The sequence below is a fragment of the Salmo salar genome, chromosome 02 (assembly GCF_965601325.2).
Source record: "Salmo salar chromosome 02, fSalSal1, whole genome shotgun sequence".
Classification (NCBI taxonomy): Eukaryota; Metazoa; Chordata; class Actinopteri; order Salmoniformes; family Salmonidae; genus Salmo; species Salmo salar.
Window position 1 is genome coordinate 83,347,249 of NC_138292.1, and position 18,070 is coordinate 83,365,318.

Below are 18,070 nucleotides of genomic sequence, written 5' to 3' on the forward strand. Positions count from 1 at the left end.
TCTCTGTGAGTGTGGTGCTCTCTGATATGTCAGTATGTTTCTCTGTGAGCATACCTCAGACTGATATGTCAGTATGTTTCTCTGTGAGCGTACCTCAGACTCTGATATGTCAGTAGGTTTCTCTGTGAGCGTACCTCAGACTGATATGTCAGTAGGTTTCTCTGTGAGCGTACCTCAGACTCTGAGATGTCAGTAGGTTTCTCTGTGAGTGTGGTGCTCTCTGATATGTCAGTAGGTTTCTCTGTGAGCGTACCTCAGACTGATTTGTCAGTAGGTTTCTCTGTTAGCGTACCTCAGACTCTGATATGTCAGTAGGTTTCTCTGTGAGTGTGGTGCTCCCTGATATGTCAGTATATTTCTCTGTGGTGTACCTCAGGCTCTGAGATGTCAGTAGGTTTCTCTGTGAGCGTACCTCAGATTCTGATATGTCACTAGGTTTCTCTGTGAGTGTGGTGCTCTCTGATATGTCAGTAGATTTCTCTGTGAGCGTACCTCAGACTGATATGTCAGTAGGTTTCTCTGTGAGTGTACCTCACACTCTGAGATGTCAGTAGGTTTTTCTGTGAGTGTGGTGCTCTCTGATATGTCAGTAGATTTCTCTGTGAGGGTACCTTAGACTCTGATATGTCAGTAGGTTTCTCTGTGAGCGTACCTCAGACTCTGATATGTCAGTAGGTTTCTCTGTGAGCGTACCTCAGACTGAGATGTCAATAGGTTTCTCTGTGAGCGTACCTCAGACTCTGATATGTCAGTAGGTTTCTCTGTGAGCGTACCTCAGATTCTGATATGTCACTAGGTTTCTCTGTGAGTGTACCTCAGACTGATATGTCAGTAGGTTTCTTTGTGAGTGTACCTCAGACTCTGAGATGTCAGTAGGTTTCTCTGTGAGTGTGGTGCTCTCTGATATGTCAGTAGGTTTCTCTGTGAGCGTACCTCAGGCTCTGAGATGTCAGTAGGTTTCTCTCTGATATGTCAGTAGATTTCTCTGTGAGTGTGGTGCTCTCTGATATGTCAGTATGTTTCTCTGTGAGCGTACCTCAGACTCTGAGATGTCAGTAGATTTCTCTGTGAGTGTACCTCAGACTCTGAGATTTCAGTAGGTTTCTCTGTGAGCGTACCTCAGACTGATATGTCAGTAGGTTTTTCTGCGAGCGTACCTCAGACTCTGATATGTCAGTAGGTTTCTCTGTGAGCGTACCTCAGATTCTGATATGTCACTAGGTTTCTCTGTGAGTGTGGTGCTCTCTGATATGTCAGTAGGTTTCTCTGTGAGCGTACCTCAGACTGATATGTCAGTAGGTTTCTCTGTGAGTGTACCTCAGACTCTGAGATGTCAGTAGGTTTCTCTGTGAGTGTGGTGCTCTCTGATATGTCAGTAGATTTCTCTGTGAGGGTACCTTAGACTCTGATATGTCAGTAGGTTTCTCTGTGAGCGTACCTCAGACTGATATGTCAGTAGGTTTCTCTGTGAGTGTACCTCAGACTCTGAGATGTCAGTAGGTTTCTCTGTGAGTGTGGTGCTCTCTGATATGTCAGTAGGTTTCTCTGTGAGCGTACCTCAGGCTCTGAGATGTCAGTAGGTTTCTCTCTGATATGTCAGTAGATTTCTCTGTGAGTGTGGTGCTCTCTGATATGTCAGTATGTTTCTCTGTGAGCATACCTCAGACTGATATGTCAGTATGTTTGTGAGCGTACCTCAGACTCTGATATGTCAGTAGGTTTCTCTGTGAGCGTACCTCAGACTGATATGTCAGTAGGTTTCTCTGTGAGCGTACCTCAGACTCTGAGATGTCAGTAGGTTTCTCTGTGAGTGTGGTGCTCTCTGATATGTCAGTAGGTTTCTCTGTGAGCGTACCTCAGACTCTGATATGTCAGTAGGTTTCTCTGTGAGTGTGGTGCTCCCTGATATGTCAGTATATTTCTCTGTGGTGTACCTCAGGCTCTGAGATGTCAGTAGGTTTCTCTGTGAGCGTACCTCAGATTCTGATATGTCACTAGGTTTCTCTGTGAGTGTACCTCAGACTGATATGTCAGTAGGTTTCTTTGTGAGCGTACCTCAGACTGAGATGTCAATAGGTTTCTCTGTGAGCGTACCTCAGACTCTGATATGTCAGTAGGTTTCTCTGTGAGCGTACCTCAGATTCTGATATGTCACTAGGTTTCTCTGTGAGTGTACCTCAGACTGATATGTCAGTAGGTTTCTTTGTGAGTGTACCTCAGACTCTGAGATGTCAGTAGGTTTCTCTGTGAGTGTGGTGCTCTCTGATATGTCAGTAGGTTTCTCTGTGAGCGTACCTCAGGCTCTGAGATGTCAGTAGGTTTCTCTCTGATATGTCAGTAGATTTCTCTGTGAGTGTGGTGCTCTCTGATATGTCAGTATGTTTCTCTGTGAGCGTACCTCAGACTCTGACATATCAGTATGTTTCTCTGTGAACGTACCTCAGACTCTGAGATTACAGTAGGTTTCTCTGTGAGCGTACCTCAGACTGATATGTCAGTAGGTTTTTCTGCGAGCGTACCTCAGACTCTTATATGTCAGTAGGTTTCTCTGTGAGCGTACCTCAGATTCTGATATGTCACTAGGTTTCTCTGTGAGTGTGGTGCTCTCTGATATGTCAGTAGGTTTCTCTGTGAGCGTACCTCAGACTGATATGTCAGTAGGTTTCTCTGTGAGTGTACCTCAGACTCTGAGATGTCAGTAGGTTTTTCTGTGAGTGTGGTGCTCTCTGATATGTCAGTAGATTTCTCTGTGAGGGTACCTTAGACTCTGATATGTCAGTAGGTTTCTCTGTGAGCGTACCTCAGACTGATATGTCAGTAGGTTTCTCTGTGAGTGTACCTCAGACTCTGAGATGTCAGTAGGTTTCTCTGTGAGTGTGGTGCTCTCTGATATGTCAGTAGGTTTCTCTGTGAGCGTACCTCAGGCTCTGAGATGTCAGTAGGTTTCTCTCTGATATGTCAGTAGATTTCTCTGTGAGTGTGGTGCTCTCTGATATGTCAGTATGTTTCTCTGTGAGCATACCTCAGACTGATATGTCAGTATGTTTCTCTGTGAGCGTACCTCAGACTCTGATATGTCAGTAGGTTTCTCTGTGAGCGTACCTCAGACTGATATGTCAGTAGGTTTCTCTGTGAGCGTACCTCAGACTCTGAGATGTCAGTAGGTTTCTCTGTGAGTGTGGTGCTCTCTGATATGTCAGTAGGTTTCTCTGTGAGCGTACCTCAGACTGATTTGTCAGTAGGTTTCTCTGTTAGCGTACCTCAGACTCTGATATGTCAGTAGGTTTCTCTGTGAGTGTGGTGCTCCCTGATATGTCAGTATATTTCTCTGTGGTGTACCTCAGGCTCTGATATGTCACTAGGTTTCTCTGTGAGTGTACCTCAGACTCTGATATGTCAGTATGTTTCTCTGTGAGCGTACCTCAGACTGATATGTCAGTAGGTTTCTCTGTGAATGTACCTCAGACTCTGATATGTCAGTAGGTTTCTCTGTGAGTGTGGTGCTCCCTGATATGTCAGTAGATTTCTCTGTGGCGTACCTCAGGCTCTGAGATGTCAGTAGGTTTCTCTGTGAGTGTACCTCAGACTCTGAGATGTCAGTAGGTTTCTCTGTGAGCGTACCTCAGACTGATATGTCAGTAGGTTTTTCTGTGAGCGTACCTCAGACTCTGATATGTCAGTAGGTTTCTCTGTGAGCGTACCTCAGATTCTGATATGTCACTAGGTTTCTCTGTGAGTGTACCTCAGACTCTGATATGTCAGTAGATTTCTCTGTGGCGTACCTCAGGCTCTGAGATGTCAGTAGGTTTCTCTGTGAGTGTACCTCAGACTGATATGTCAGTAGGTTTCTCTGTGAGCGTACCTCAGACTCTGAGATGTCAGTAGGTTTCTCTGTGAGTGTGGTGCTCCCTGATATGTCAGTAGATTTCTCTGTGGTGTACCTCAGGCTCTGAGATGTCAGTAGGTTTCTCTGTGAGTGTACCTCAGACTGATATGTCAGTAGGTTTCTCTGTGAGCGTACCTCAGACTCTGAGATGTCAGTGGGTTTCTCTCTGATATGTCAGTGGATTTCTCTGTGAGCGTACCTCAGACTGATATGTCAGCAGGTTTCTCTGTGAGCGTACCTCAGACTGATATGTCAGTATGTTTCTCTGTGAGCGTACCTCAGACTCTGAGATGTCAGTAGGTTTCTCTGTGAGCGTACCTCAGACTCTGAAATGTCAGTATGTTTCTCTGTGAGCGTACCTCAGACTCTGAGATGTCAGTATGTTTCTCTGTGAGCGTACCTCAGACTCTGAGATGTCAGTAGGTTTCTCTGTGAGTGTGGTGCTCTCTGTGAGGATGGCTCCATTGTTGTAGTTATCACACAGGTCTTCATCAGAGTAGTGGAGGAGGCCTGGACTGGGCCTGGGAGGGGACCTACACACACACACACACACACACACACACACACACACACACACACACACACACACACACACACACACACACTTAATATGGAATAGCTCCCCATATTGGTGTCCTGTAAACTAGGGACAAGGACAGTTTTGGTTTTGATTACCTGGATGCAGGTAAACAACCTCTCACTGTAGTGAGCTAAATCAGCTTTAATCTCTCACTGCAGTGAGCTAAATCAACTTTAATCTCTCACTGCAGTGAGCTAAATCAGCTTTAACCTCTCACTGCAGTGGGCTAAATCAGCTTTAATCTCTCACTGCAGTGAGCTAAATCAGCTTTAATCTCTCACTACAGTGATCTAAATCAGCTTTAATCTCTCACTGCAGTGAGCTAAATCAGCTTTAATCTCTCACTGCAGTGAGCTAAATCAACTTTAATCTCTCACTGCAGTGAGCAAAATCAGCTTTAACCTCTCACTGCAGTGGGGTAAATCAGCTTTAATCTCTCACTGCAGTGAGGTATATCAGTTTTAATCTCTCACTGCAGTGAGCTAAATCAGCTTTAATCTCTCACTGCAGCGAGCTAAATCAACTTTAATCTCTCACTGCAGTGAGCTAAATAAACTTTAATCTCTCAATGCAGTGAGCCAAATAATCTTTAATCTCTCACTGCAGTGAGCTAAATCATCTTTAATCTCTCACTGCAGTGAGCTAAATCAGCTTTAATCTCTCAAGGTAGCCTAGTGGTTAGAGTGGGGGGGGGGCAGGTAGACTAGTGGTTAGAGTGGGGGGCAGGTAGCCTAGTGGTTAGAGTGGGGGGCAGGTAGCCTAGTGGTTAGAGTGGGGGGGTGGCGGCAGGTAGCCTAGTGGTTAGAGTGGGGGGGGGGCAGGTAGACTAGTGGTTAGAGTGGGGGGCGGCAGGTAGCCTAGTGGTTAGAGTGGGGGGGGGGGGGGGGGGGCAGGTAGACTAGTGGTTAGAGTGGGGGGGGGGCGGCAGGTAGCCTAGTGGTTAGAGTGGGGGGGGGGCGGCAGGTAGCCTAGTGGTTAGAGTGGGGGGGCAGGTAGCCTAGTGGTTAGAGTAGGGGGGGCGGCAGGTAGCCTAGTGGTCAGAGTGGGGGGGCGGCAGGTAGCCAAGTAGTTAGGGGGGGGGGGGGGCGGCAGGTAGCCTAGTGGTTAGAGTGGGCGGGGGGCAGGTAGCCTAGTGGTTAGAGTGGGGGGGGCAGGTAGCCTAGTGGTTAGAGTGGGGGGGCAGGTAGCCTAGTGGTTAGAGTGGGGGGGCAGGTAGCCTAGTGGTTAGAGTGGGGGGGGGCAGGTAGCCTAGTGGTCAGAGTAGGGGGGGCGGCAGGTAGCCTAGTGGTTAGAGTGGGGGGGGGGCAGATAGCCTAGTGGTTAGAGTAGGGGGCGGCAGGTAGCCTAGTGGTTAGAGTGGGGGGGGCAGGTAGCCTAGTGGTTAGAGTGGGGGGGGGGGGGGCAGGTAGCCTAGTGGTTAGATTGGGGGGGGGGGGGGCAGGTAGCCTTGTGGTTAGAGTAGGGGGGGCGGCAGGTAGCCTAGTGGTCAGAGTGGGGGGGGCGGCAGGTAGCCTAGTAGTTAGGGGGGGGGCGGCAGGTAGCCTAGTGATTAGAGTGGGGGGGGGCAGGTAGCCTAGTGGTTAGAGTGGGGGGGGGCAGGTAGCCTAGTGGTTAGAGTGGGGGGCAGGTAGCCTAGTGGTTAGAGTGGGGGGGGGGCAGGTAGCCTAGTGGTTAGAGTGGGGGGGCAGGTAGCCTAGTGGTTAGAGTGGGGGGGGCAGGTAGCCTAGTGGTTAGAGTGGGGGGGGGGGGGCAGGTAGCCTAGTGGTTAGAGTGGGGAGGGGGCGGCAGGTTTGCCTAGTGGTTAGAGTGGGGGGGCAGGTAGCCTAGTGGTTAGAGTGGGGGGGGGGGGGGGCAGGTAGCCTAGTGGTTAGAGTGGGGTGGGGGGGGGGGGCGGCAGGTTTGCCTAGTGGTTAGAGTGGGGGGGCAGGTAGCCTAGTGGTTAGAGTGGGGGGGGTGGGGGGTGGGGGGGGGGGGGGGGGAGGGGGGGGGGGGGGGGGGCGGCAGGTTTGCCTAGTGGTTAGAGTGGGGGGGGGGCAGGTAGCCTAGTGACAGTCAGTCAGACACTCACTAGGAGCCCCTCTACACCCAGAAGAACATGTTTCTATGTGAAACCCTTCGTTTGTTACTATACAAACAGACACAACAACATGACAAAGAAGTAAAATATGCTGCTGCAGAGCTAAGAGACAGACAGACAGACAGACAGACAGACAGACAGACAGACAGACAGACAGACAGACAGACAGACGGTGTGTGTAGGTGTGTGTGAGGTGTGTGTAGGTGTGTGAGGTGTGTGTTTGGTGTGTGTGAGGTGTGTAGGTGTGTGAGGTGTGTAGGTGTGTATGAGGTGTGAGGTGTGTGTGAGGTGTGTAGGTGTGTATGAGGTGTGTAGGTGTGTATTAGGTGTGTAGGTGTGTGAGGTGTGTGTTTGGTGTGTGTGAGGTGTGTAGGTGTGTGAGGTGTGTGTAGGTGTGTATGAGGTGTGAGGTGTGTGTGAGGTGTGTAGGTGTGTATGAGGTGTGTAGGTGTGTATTAGGTGTGTATGTGTGTAGGTGTGTAGATGTGTGTAGGTGTGTAGGTGTGCAGGTGTGTAGGTGTGTGTATGTGTGTATTCGGTGTGTAGGTGTATGTTAGGTGTGTGTTAGGTGTGTGTAGGTGTGTAGGTGTGCAGGTGTGTAGGTAGTAGGTGTGTATTAGGTGTGTAGTAGGTATGTATTAGGTGTGTATTAGGTATGTATTAGGTGTGTAGTAAGTATGTATTAGGTGTGTATTAGGTGTGTAGTAAGTAGGTGTGTAGTAGGTGTGTAGTAGATGTGTATTAGGTGTGTATTAGGTGTAGTAGGTGTGTAGTACGTGTGTATTAGGTGTGTAGTAGGTGTGTATTAGGTGTGCAGTAGGTATGTATTAGGTGTGTATTAGGTGTGTAGTAAGTAGGTGTGTAGTAGGTGTGTAGTAGGTGTGTAGGTGTGTAGTAGGTATGTAGTAGGTGTGTATAAGGTGTGTAGTAGGTGTGTAGCAGGTGTGTAGGTGTGTAGTAGGTGTGTAGGTGTGTAGTAGGTGTGTAGGTGTGTAGTAGGTGTGTAGTAGGTATGTAGTAGGTGTGTATAAGGTGTGTAGTAGGTATGTAGGTGTGTAGTAGGTGTGTAGTAGGTGTGTATTAGGTGTGTAGTAGGTGTGTAGGTGTGTAGTAGGTGTGTATAAGGTGTGTATTAGGTGTGTAGTAGGTGTGTAGTAGGTATGTAGTAGGTGTGTATAAGGTGTGTAGTAGGTGTGTAGTAGGTGTGTAGTAGGTGTGTATAAGGTGTGTAGTAGGTATGTAGTAGGTGTGTATGTAGTAGGTGTGTAGTAGGTGTGTAGTAGGTGTGTAGGTGTGTAGGTGTGTCGTAGGTGTGTAGGTGTGTCGTAGGTGTGTAGGTGTGTAGTAGGTGTGTAGGTGTGTAGTAGGTGTGTAGTAGGTGTGTAGGTCGTAGGTGTGTAGTAGATGTGTAGGTGTGTAGTAGATGTGTAGTAGGTGTGTAGGTGTGTAGTAGGTGTGTAGGTATGTATGTAGTAGGTGTGTAGTAGGTGTGTAGTAGGTGTGTAGGTATGTATGTATTAGGTGTGTAGTAAGTATGTATTAGGTGTGTATTAGGTGTGTAGTAAGTAGGTGTGTAGTAGGTGTGTAGTAGGTGTGTATTAGGTGTGTATTAGGTGTGTAATAGGTGTAGTAGGTGTGTAGTACGTGTGTATTAGGTGTGTATTAGGTGTGTAGTAGGTGTGTATTAGGTGTGTAGTAGGTGTGTATAAGGTGTGTAGTAGGTGTGTAGTAGGTGTGTATTAGGTGTGTAGTAGGTGTGTAGTAGGTGTGTAGGTGTGTAGTAGGTGTGTAGGTGTGTATGTCGTAGGTGTGTAGTAGATGTGTAGGTGTGTAGTAGATGTGTAGTAGGTGTGTAGGTGTGTAGTAGGTGTGTAGGTATGTATGTAGTAGGTGTGTAGTAGGTGTGTAGGTATGTATGTATTAGGTGTGTAGTAAGTATGTATTAGGTGTGTATTAGGTGTGTAGTAAGTAGGTGTGTAGTAGGTGTGTAGTAGGTGTGTATTAGGTGTGTAATAGGTGTAGTAGGTGTGTAGTACGTGTGTATTAGGTGTGTATTAGGTGTGTAGTAGGTGTGTATTAGGTGTGTAGTAGGTGTGTATAAGGTGTGTAGTAGGTGTGTAGTAGGTGTGTATTAGGTGTGTAGTAGGTGTGTAGTAGGTATGTAGTAGGTGTGTATAAGGTGTGTAGTAGGTGTGTAGTAGGTTTGTAGTAGGTGTGTATAAGGTGTGTAGTAGGTATGTAGTAGGTGTGTAGGTGTGTAGTAGGTGTGTAGGTGTGTATGTAGTAGGTGTGTAGGTGTGTAGTAGGTGTGTAGTAGGTGTGTAGGTGTGTATGTCGTAGGTGTGTAGTAGGTGTGTAGGTGTGTAGTAGGTGTGTAGGTGTGTAGGTGTGTAGTAGGTGTGTAGTAGGTGTGTAGGTGTGTATGTCGTAGGTGTGTAGTAGGTGTGTAGGTGTGTAGTAGGTGTGTAGGTGTGTAGTAGGTGTGTAGGTGTGTAGTAGGTGTGTAGGTGTGTAGTAGGTGTGTAGGTGTGTAGTAGGTGTGTAGTAGGTGTGTAGTAGGTGTATAGGTATGTATGTAGTAGGTGTGTAGTAGGTGTGTAGTAGGTGTGTAGGTATGTATGTAGTAGGTGTGTAGTAGGTGTGTACCTGAGCTGCAGCTCCTGTACTGCTGGTTGTGTCCGTGCAGCAGGAGGCTGAACACCAACATGAGGACCACGATCAGACCAATCAGAGACAGGACCAACAGGAACCACCACTCCTCATAGAAGGGACGGTCCCACAGCGCTATGGAGACATTATATCACTGTTATGAAGGCCTTTATAACCAGTCTGGTGACAGGATGTTGGTGATACTGTTACAGCTGCTTCAGTCCCACAGCGCTATGGACCCACATATCACTGTTATGAAGGCCTTTATAGCCAGTCTGGTGACAGGATGGAGACATATCACTGTTATGAAGGCCTTTATAGCCAGTCTGGTGACAGGATGGAGACATATCACTGTTATGAAGGCCTTTATAACCAGTCTGGTAACAGGATGTTGTTGATACTGTTACAGCTGCTTCAGTCCCACAGCGCTATGGACCCACATATCACTGTTATGAAGGCCTTTATAGCCAGTCTGGTGACAGGATGGAGACATATCACTGTTATGAAGGCCTTTATAGCCAGTCTGGTGACAGGATGGAGACATATCACTGTTATGAAGGCCTTTATAACCAGTCTGGTAACAGGATGGAGACATATCACTGTTATGAAGGCCTTTATAGCCAGTCTGGTGACAGGATGGAGACATATCACTGTTATGAAGGCCTTTATAGCCAGTCTGGTGACAGGATGGAGACATATCACTGTTATGAAGGCCTTTATAACCAGTCTGGTGACAGGATGGAGACATATCACTGTTATGAAGGCCGTTATAACCAGTCTGGTGACAGGATGGAGACATATCACTGTTATGAAGGCCTTTATAACCAGTCTGGTGACAGGATGTTGTTGATACTGTTACAGCTGCTTCAGTCCCACAGCGCTATGGACCCACATATCACTGTTATGAAGGCCGTTATAACCAGTCTGGTGACAGGATGGAGACATATCACTGTTATGAAGGCCGTTATAACCAGTCTGGTGACAGGATGGAGACATATCACTGTTATGAAGGCCTTTATAACCAGTCTGGTGACAGGATGTTGTTGATACTGTTACAGCTGCTTCAGTCCCACAGCGCTATGGACCCACATATCACTGTTATGAAGGCCGTTATAACCAGTCTGGTGACAGGATGGAGACATATCACTGTTATGAAGGCCGTTATAACCAGTCTGGTGACAGGATGTTGTTGATAGTGTTACAGCTGGAGCTGCTTCAGTCTGACACTAGATGGCAGCACAGTGTTAACACAGAGACTGTGTTACTGTGAGTGTGTCTGTGTGTATGTTTACCAGCGAGCGCGGTGGATGGCGTGCTGGGTTCTCCATAACCGTAGCGATTGACAGCGATGACACGGAACTCATATCCAACCCCTGACCTCAGACGGTCCATCTCCACGGTTACTGACCTACTGCTGGGGGGGAGGAGCCTGACAAACGAGTCCCACATACCTTCATCTGAAGAGAGAGAGAGGGGGGAGAGAGAGGGGGGAGAGTGAGAGGGAGAGAGAGAAGGAAGGGAGAGAGAGAAAAATGGAGGGTAGTGAGAGAATGTAAAAGGAAGTGTAAATATCATTAGTGATAGAAGGAGAGGAAAGATGGAAGGAGACACCACACACACACCAGACACCACAAACACACACACACACACACACACACAAACCACAGACACACCACACACACACACACACACACACACCACACACACACACACCACACACAACACAGACACACCACACACAACACAGACACACCACACACACACACACACACACACACACACACACACCACACACACAACACACACCACAGGCAAACCACAGACACAACAGACACATACCACAGACACACCACCGACACACCACCGACACACACCACATACACACCCCGCCCACCACAGACACACACCACAGACATACCACAGACACACCACACCACAGACACACATTCGCTTGCTCACCTGAGGGACGAGCCTCGATGATGTAACCTATGACAGGTCCCGCCCCCGCGTCTCCCTCCGACCAATGAATGGTCAGCGCCGAGGAGGACTTGGTGACTGACATCTCCATGGGCGAACCAGGGGTGCCTGGGGGAGAGAGGGAGGAGCCATTCAGACCATATAAACACAGAGACCTGTAGATGTTGGGGATGTTGGTGTGTATAGCAGGTGTGGAGCTGAACACACATAAACCTAACACACCTCACACACACACACACACACACACACACACACACACACACACACACACACACACACACACACACACACACACACACACACACACACACACCTCACACACACACCTCACACACACACCTCACACACCTCACACACACCACAGATGGCGATGGCGTCATCTGATAAGATGGTGCCAGAAGAACATGGCTGACGTTTTATATTCTCCCAACCAATTGTACTATTTTGTTATTTTTTTGGCGTTTTGTGTAACTTATTTTTAAACTTATTTTGTACATAATGTTGCTGCTACCGTCTCTTATGACTGAAAATAACTTCTGGACATCAGAAAAGCGATTACTCACCGCGGACAGGAAGAAACTTTTTCCTTTAACGAGTCCGACGAGAAGGATATCCTGCTTTCACTGGAACAGGCACAGATCATGCCTTTTGCGTGAAGAAAAGATGCCGGAAAAGGGGCAGCAGATCGGGCACCCTTCTGAGAATCCGGAGGCGAGCGAGTAAACTCCCACTGCCTTCCTTTCTTCTTGCTAACGTGCAATCATAGGAAAATAAAATGTATGATCTGCGAATAAGATTATCCTACCAATGGGACATTAAAAACTGTAATATTTTATGTTTCACCGAGACGTGGCTGAACGAAGATACGGACAATATAGAGCTAACGGGATTTTCCATGCACCGGCATCTGGTAAAACGAGGTGTGTGTCTTTTTGTCAAAACAGCTGGTGCGCAATGTCGAATATTAAAGAAGTCTCGAGGTATTGCTCGCCTGAGGTAGAGTACCTTATGATAAGCTGTAGACCACACTATCTACCAAGAGAGTTCTCATCTAAATTATTCGTAGCCGTTTATTTACCACCACAAAGTGAAGCTGGCACTAAGACCGCTCTCAACCAACTCTATAAGGCCATAAGCAAAGAAGAAAATGCTCATCCAGAAGTGGAGCTCCTAGTGGCCGGGGACTTTAATGCTGGCAAACTTAAATCAGTTTTACCAAATTTTTACCAGCATGTCACATGTGCAACAGGGGAAAAAACATCCTAGACCACCTTTACTTAGATGCATACAAAGCTCAGCAAATCTGACCATAATTCTATCCTCCTAATTCCTGCTAACAAGCAAAAACTAAAGCAGGAAGTACCAGTGACTCGCTCAATACAGAAGTGGTCAGATGGCATGGATGCTACACTACAGAACTGTTTTGCTATCACAGACTGGAATATGTTCCGGGATTCATCCAATGGCATTGAGGAATACACCACCTCACTCACCTGGCTTCATCAATAGGTGCATTGATGACGTTGTCCCCACAGTGACTGTACGTACATATCCCAACCAGAAGCCATGGATTACAGGCAACATCCGCATCGAGCTAATGGCTAGAGCTACCACAAAGCGCAAAGCGTCAATACAGGATAAAAATGGAATCCTACTACACCGGCTCTGACGCTCGTCAGATGTGGCAGGGCTTGTAAACTATTACGGCCTACAAAGAGAAACCCTGACGCGAGCTGCCCATTGATGCGAGCCTACCAGACGAGCCAAATGCCTTTTATGCTCGCTTCGAGGCAAGCAACACTGAAGCATGCACGAGACCACCAGCTGTTCTGGATGACCGTGTGATAATGCTCTCGGTAGTCGATGTGAGCAAAACCTTTAAACAGGTCAATATTTACAAAGCTACTGGGTTAGACGGATTACCAGGACGTGTACTCAAAGCATACACGGACCAACTGTCAAGTGTCTTCACTGACATTTTCAACATTTCTTCACTGACATTTTTCCCTGACAGTCTGTAATACCTACATGTTTCAAGCAGACCAACATAGTCCATGTGCCCAAGGAAGCGAAGATAACCTGCCTAAATGATTACCACCCCATGGAACTCACGTCGGTAGCCATAAAGTGCTTTGAAAGGCTGGTCATGGCTCACATCAACAGCCTCCTCCCGGATACCCTAGATCCACTCCAATTCGCATACCGCCCCAACAGATCCACAGATGCGGCAATCTCAATCGCACTCCACACTGCCCTTTCTCACCTGGACAAAAGGAACACCTCTGTGAGAATGCTGTTCATTGACTACAGCTCAGCGTTCAACACCATAGTGCCCACGAAGCTCATCACTAAGCTAAGGACTCTGGGACTAAACACCTCCTTCTGCAACTGGACCCTGGACTGAAAAGATTTGACATGGGTCCCCAGATCCTCAAAAGGTTCTACAGCTACACCATCGAGAGCATCTTGACTGGTTGCATCACCGCCTGGTATGGAAACTGCTCGGCTTCCGACCGTAAGGCGCTACACAGGGTAGTGAGCACGGCCCAGTACATCACTGGGGCCAAGCTTCCTGCCATCCAGGACCTATATAATAGGTGGTGTCAGAGGAAAGCCCATAAAATTGTCCAGACTCCAGTCACACAAGGTACCGGAGCGTCAAGTCTAGGACCAAAAGGCTTCTCAACAGCTTCTACCCCCAAGCCATAAGACTGCTGAACAATTCATAAAATCACCACCGGACAATTTACATTGATCCCTCTTCCCTATTGTACACTGCTGCTACTTGCTGGTTATTATCTATGCATAATAACTTCGCCCCCACCGACATGTACAAATTACCTCTAACCTGTATCCCTGCACACTGACGCTGTACTGGTGCCCCCTGTATAGAGCCTCCACACTGACGCTGTACCGGTGCCCCCTGTATAGAGCCTCCACACTGACGCTGTACCGGTGCCCCCTGTATAGAGCCTCCACACTGACGCTGTACTGGTGCCCCCTGTATAGAGCCTCCACACTGACGCTGTACCGGTGCCCCCTGTATAGAGCCTCCACACTGACGCTGTACTGGTGCCCCCTGTATAGAGCCTCCACACTGACGCTGTACCGGTGCCCCCTGTATAGAGCCTCCACACTGACGCTGTACCGGTACCCCCTGTATAGAGCCTCCACACTGACGCTGTATTGGTGCCCCCTGTATAGAGCCTCCACACTGACGCTGTACCGGTGCCCCCTGTATAGAGCCTCCACACTGACGCTGTACTGGTGCCCCCTGTATAGAGCCTCCACACTGACGCTGTACCGGTGCCCCCTGTATAGAGCCTCCACACTGACGCTGTACCGGTGCCCCCTGTATAGAGCCTCCACACTGACGCTGTACTGGTGCCCCCTGTATAGAGCCTCCACACTGACGCTGTACTGGTGCCCCCTGTATATAGCCTCCACACTGACTCGGTACCGGTGCCCCCTGTATATAGCCTCCACACTGACTCGGTACCGGTGCCCCCTGTATAGAGCCTCCACATTGACACTGTACTGGTACCCCCTGTATAGAGCCTCCACACTGACGCTGTACTGGTGCCCCCTGTATATAGCCTCCACACCGACTCGGTACCGGTGCCCCCTGTATATAGCCTCCACACTGACTCGGTACCGGTGCCCCCTGTATAGAGCCTCCACACTGACTCGGTACCGGTGCCCCCTGTATAGAGCCTCCACACTGACTCTGTACCAGTACCCCCTGTATATAGCCTCCACACTGACGCTGTACTGGTGCCCCCTGTATATAGCCTCCACACTGACTCGGTACCGGTGCCCCCTGTATATAGCCTCCACACTGACTCGGTACCGGTGCCCCCTGTATATAGCCTCCACACTGACTCGGTACCGGTGCCCCCTGTATAGAGCCTCCACACTGACTCGGTACCGGTGCCCCCTGTATAGAGCCTCCACACTGACGCTGTACTGGTGCCCCCTGTATATAGCCTCCACACTGACTCGGTACCGGTGCCCCCTGTATATAGCCTCCACACTGACTCGGTACCGGTGCCCCCTGTATAGAGCCTCCACACTGACTCGGTACCGGTGCCCCCTGTATATAGCCTCCACACTGACTCGGTACCGGTGCCCCCTGTATAGAGCCTCCACACTGACTCGGTACCGGTGCCCCCTGTATATAGCCTCCACACTGACTCGGTACCGGTGCCCCCTGTATATAGCCTCCACACTGACTCGGTACCGGTGCCCCCTGTATAGAGCCTTCCATTGTGTAGGTATGTATAGAGCCTCGTTATTGTTGTTCTTATTGTGATACTTTTTATTATTACTTTTTATTTTAGTCTACTTGGTAAATATTTTCTTCTTGAACTGCACTGTTGGTTAAGGGCTTGTAAGTAAGCATTTCACGGTAAAGTCTACACCTGTTTTATTCGGCGATTGTGACAATGTTTGATTTGATACACACCTCACACACCTCACACACTGCACTCACTACACTCACACACCTCACACACTACACTCACACACACACTCTCACACACCTCACACACTACACACACCTCACACACCTCACACACACCTCACACACACACACTCTCACACTCTCACACACACACCTCACACACACCTCACACACACCATACACACCTCGCACACACACACCTCACACACTACCCCCCCCCCCCCCTCTCTTCTTACCCTGAAGAGGTTGTGAGGTGACGTTACAGTGTGCAGCAGGTCCGTAGCTGACTGTTCTGGCCTGGACACTGAACCTGTAGGTTACTCCTTTAGTCAGGTCTCTGACCTTTAACCAACGCTGCCAGCTACCCTTCACATCCACCGTCACCACCCGACTCACACCTAGACACACACACACACACACACACACACACACACACACACACACACACACACACACACACACACACACACACACACACACACACACACACACACACACACACACACACACACACAGGACACTTTAAAACATGTGTAGATATACAAACACTATCAAACACTATCAAACACCATTAAACACTATCAAACACTATCAAACACCATTAAACACCATTAAACGCCATTAAACACCAGTAAACACCATTAAACGCCATTAAACGCCAGTAAGCACCAGTAAACACCATTAAACACCAGTAAACACCATTAAACACCAGTAAGCACCAGTAAACACCATTAAACACCAGTAAACACCATTAAACACCAGTAAACACCATTAAACACCAGTAAACACCATTAAACATCATTGAACAACTTGTTTTGTGTGTCAGCAACATTTTCCTCTTCATCATCATGTCAAGACAGGCCCAGAAACTGGTGTGTATGTTGTTACGTGTGTGTGTGCGTGTGTGTATTGCTAGGTGTGTGTGTGTGTTGTTAGGCGTGTGAGTGTGTGTTAGGTGTGTGTGTGTTGCTAGGCGTGTGTGTGTGTGTTGTTAGGTGTGTGTGTTGTTAGGTGTGAGTGTTGTTAGGTGTGAGTGTGTTGCTAGACATGTGTATGTGTTGTTAGGTGTGTGTGTGTTGCTAGGCGTGTGTGTTGTTAGGTGTGAGTGTGAGTGTGTTGCTAGGCATGTGTGTGTGTTGTTAGGTGTGAGTGTGTTGCTAGGTGTGTGTGGGTATTAGTTACCCTGTACAGGCTGTGTGGGTTGGTAGACCACCCTGTACCCCTCCACTACCCCGTTAGAAGCGCTGGGCGCCCCCCAGGAGACGTTGACACTCCATCCTGTCACCTCCGAAAACGACAGGAAACTAGGCTGGCTGGGGGCTGGGGGGGGGAGAGTAGGTTACACAGGTGATCATTACATTCATACCATCTAGATTTTCAACTTTAATAACACAACCAGACAGTGCAGACCTGGGATCAGATACTATTAGATGTATGTGTATACTCTCAGTGTTTGTTTTAGACAGTGCAGACCTGGGATCAGATACTGTTAGATGTTTGTGTAAACTCTCAGTGTCTGTTTTAGACAGTGCAGACCTGGGATCAGATACTATTAGCTGTATGTGTAAACTCTCAGTGTCTGTTTTAGACAGTGCAGACCTGGGATCAGATACTATTAGCTGTATGTGTATACTCTCAGTGTCTGCTTTAGACAGTCTGGGGACTGTTCTATTCCTTCCATTACAACAGGCTCCATCATTATCAAGCCCAGATAAAGATTTTTCATTGATTTCAAATCATATTTGAAGCCAGGTCTAACATATACGCATCCCAGGGTTCACTGGGTGGGTTAGAGGTTAGAGGTTAGGGAACCTACCAGCCTGTAGGGTCTTGGCCCCCTGGGGTTAGAGGTTAGAGGTTAGGGAACCTATCAGCCTGTAGGGTCTTGGCCCCCTGGGGTTAGAGGTTAGAGGTTAGGGAACCTACCAGCCTGTAGGGTCTTGGCCCCCTGGGGTTAGAGGTTAGAGGTTAGGGAACCTACCAGCCTGTAGGGTCTTGGCCCCCTGGGGTTAGAGGTTAGGGAACCTACCAGCCTGTAGGGTCTTGCCCCCCTGGGGTTAGAGGTTAGAGGTTAGGGAACCTACCAGCCTGTAGGGTCTTGGCCCCCTGGGGTTAGAGGTTAGAGGTTAGGGAACCTACCAGCCTGTAGGGTCTTGGCCCCCTGGGGTTAGAGGTTAGAGGTTAGGGAACCTACCAGCCTGTAGGGTCTTGGCCCCCTGGGGTTAGAGGTTAGAGGTTGGGAACCTACCAGCCTGTAGGGTCTTGGCCCCTTGGGGTTAGAGGTTAGAGGTTAGGGAACCTACCAGCCTGTAGGGTCTTGGCCCCCTGGGGTTAGAGGTTAGAGGTTAGGGAACCTACCAGCCTGTAGGGCCTTGGCCCCCTGGGGTTAGAGGTTAGAGGTTAGGGAACCTACCAGCCTGTAGGGCCTTGGCCCCCTGG

The 18,070-nt window shown here is 48.6% G+C and overlaps 1 protein-coding gene across 1 annotated transcript in view; it reads right to left on the reverse strand.

Annotated features, from left to right (window-relative positions):
* Nucleotides 1-283: 283 nt before the first annotated feature.
* LOC106594732 (protein sidekick-1) overlaps nt 284-18,070 on the reverse strand; it is a 414,915-nt gene continuing 397,128 nt past the window's right edge. Inside the window, exons 38-43 of the mRNA XM_082969524.1 lie at nt 16,814-16,951; nt 15,868-16,029; nt 11,152-11,277; nt 10,485-10,649; nt 9,190-9,327; nt 284-480 (exon numbers count right to left, since the gene is read on the reverse strand). Coding sequence (XP_082825650.1) covers nt 284-480; nt 9,190-9,327; nt 10,485-10,649; nt 11,152-11,277; nt 15,868-16,029; nt 16,814-16,951 — 926 coding nt within the window. The remainder of the gene's footprint in view (nt 481-9,189; nt 9,328-10,484; nt 10,650-11,151; nt 11,278-15,867; nt 16,030-16,813; nt 16,952-18,070) is intronic.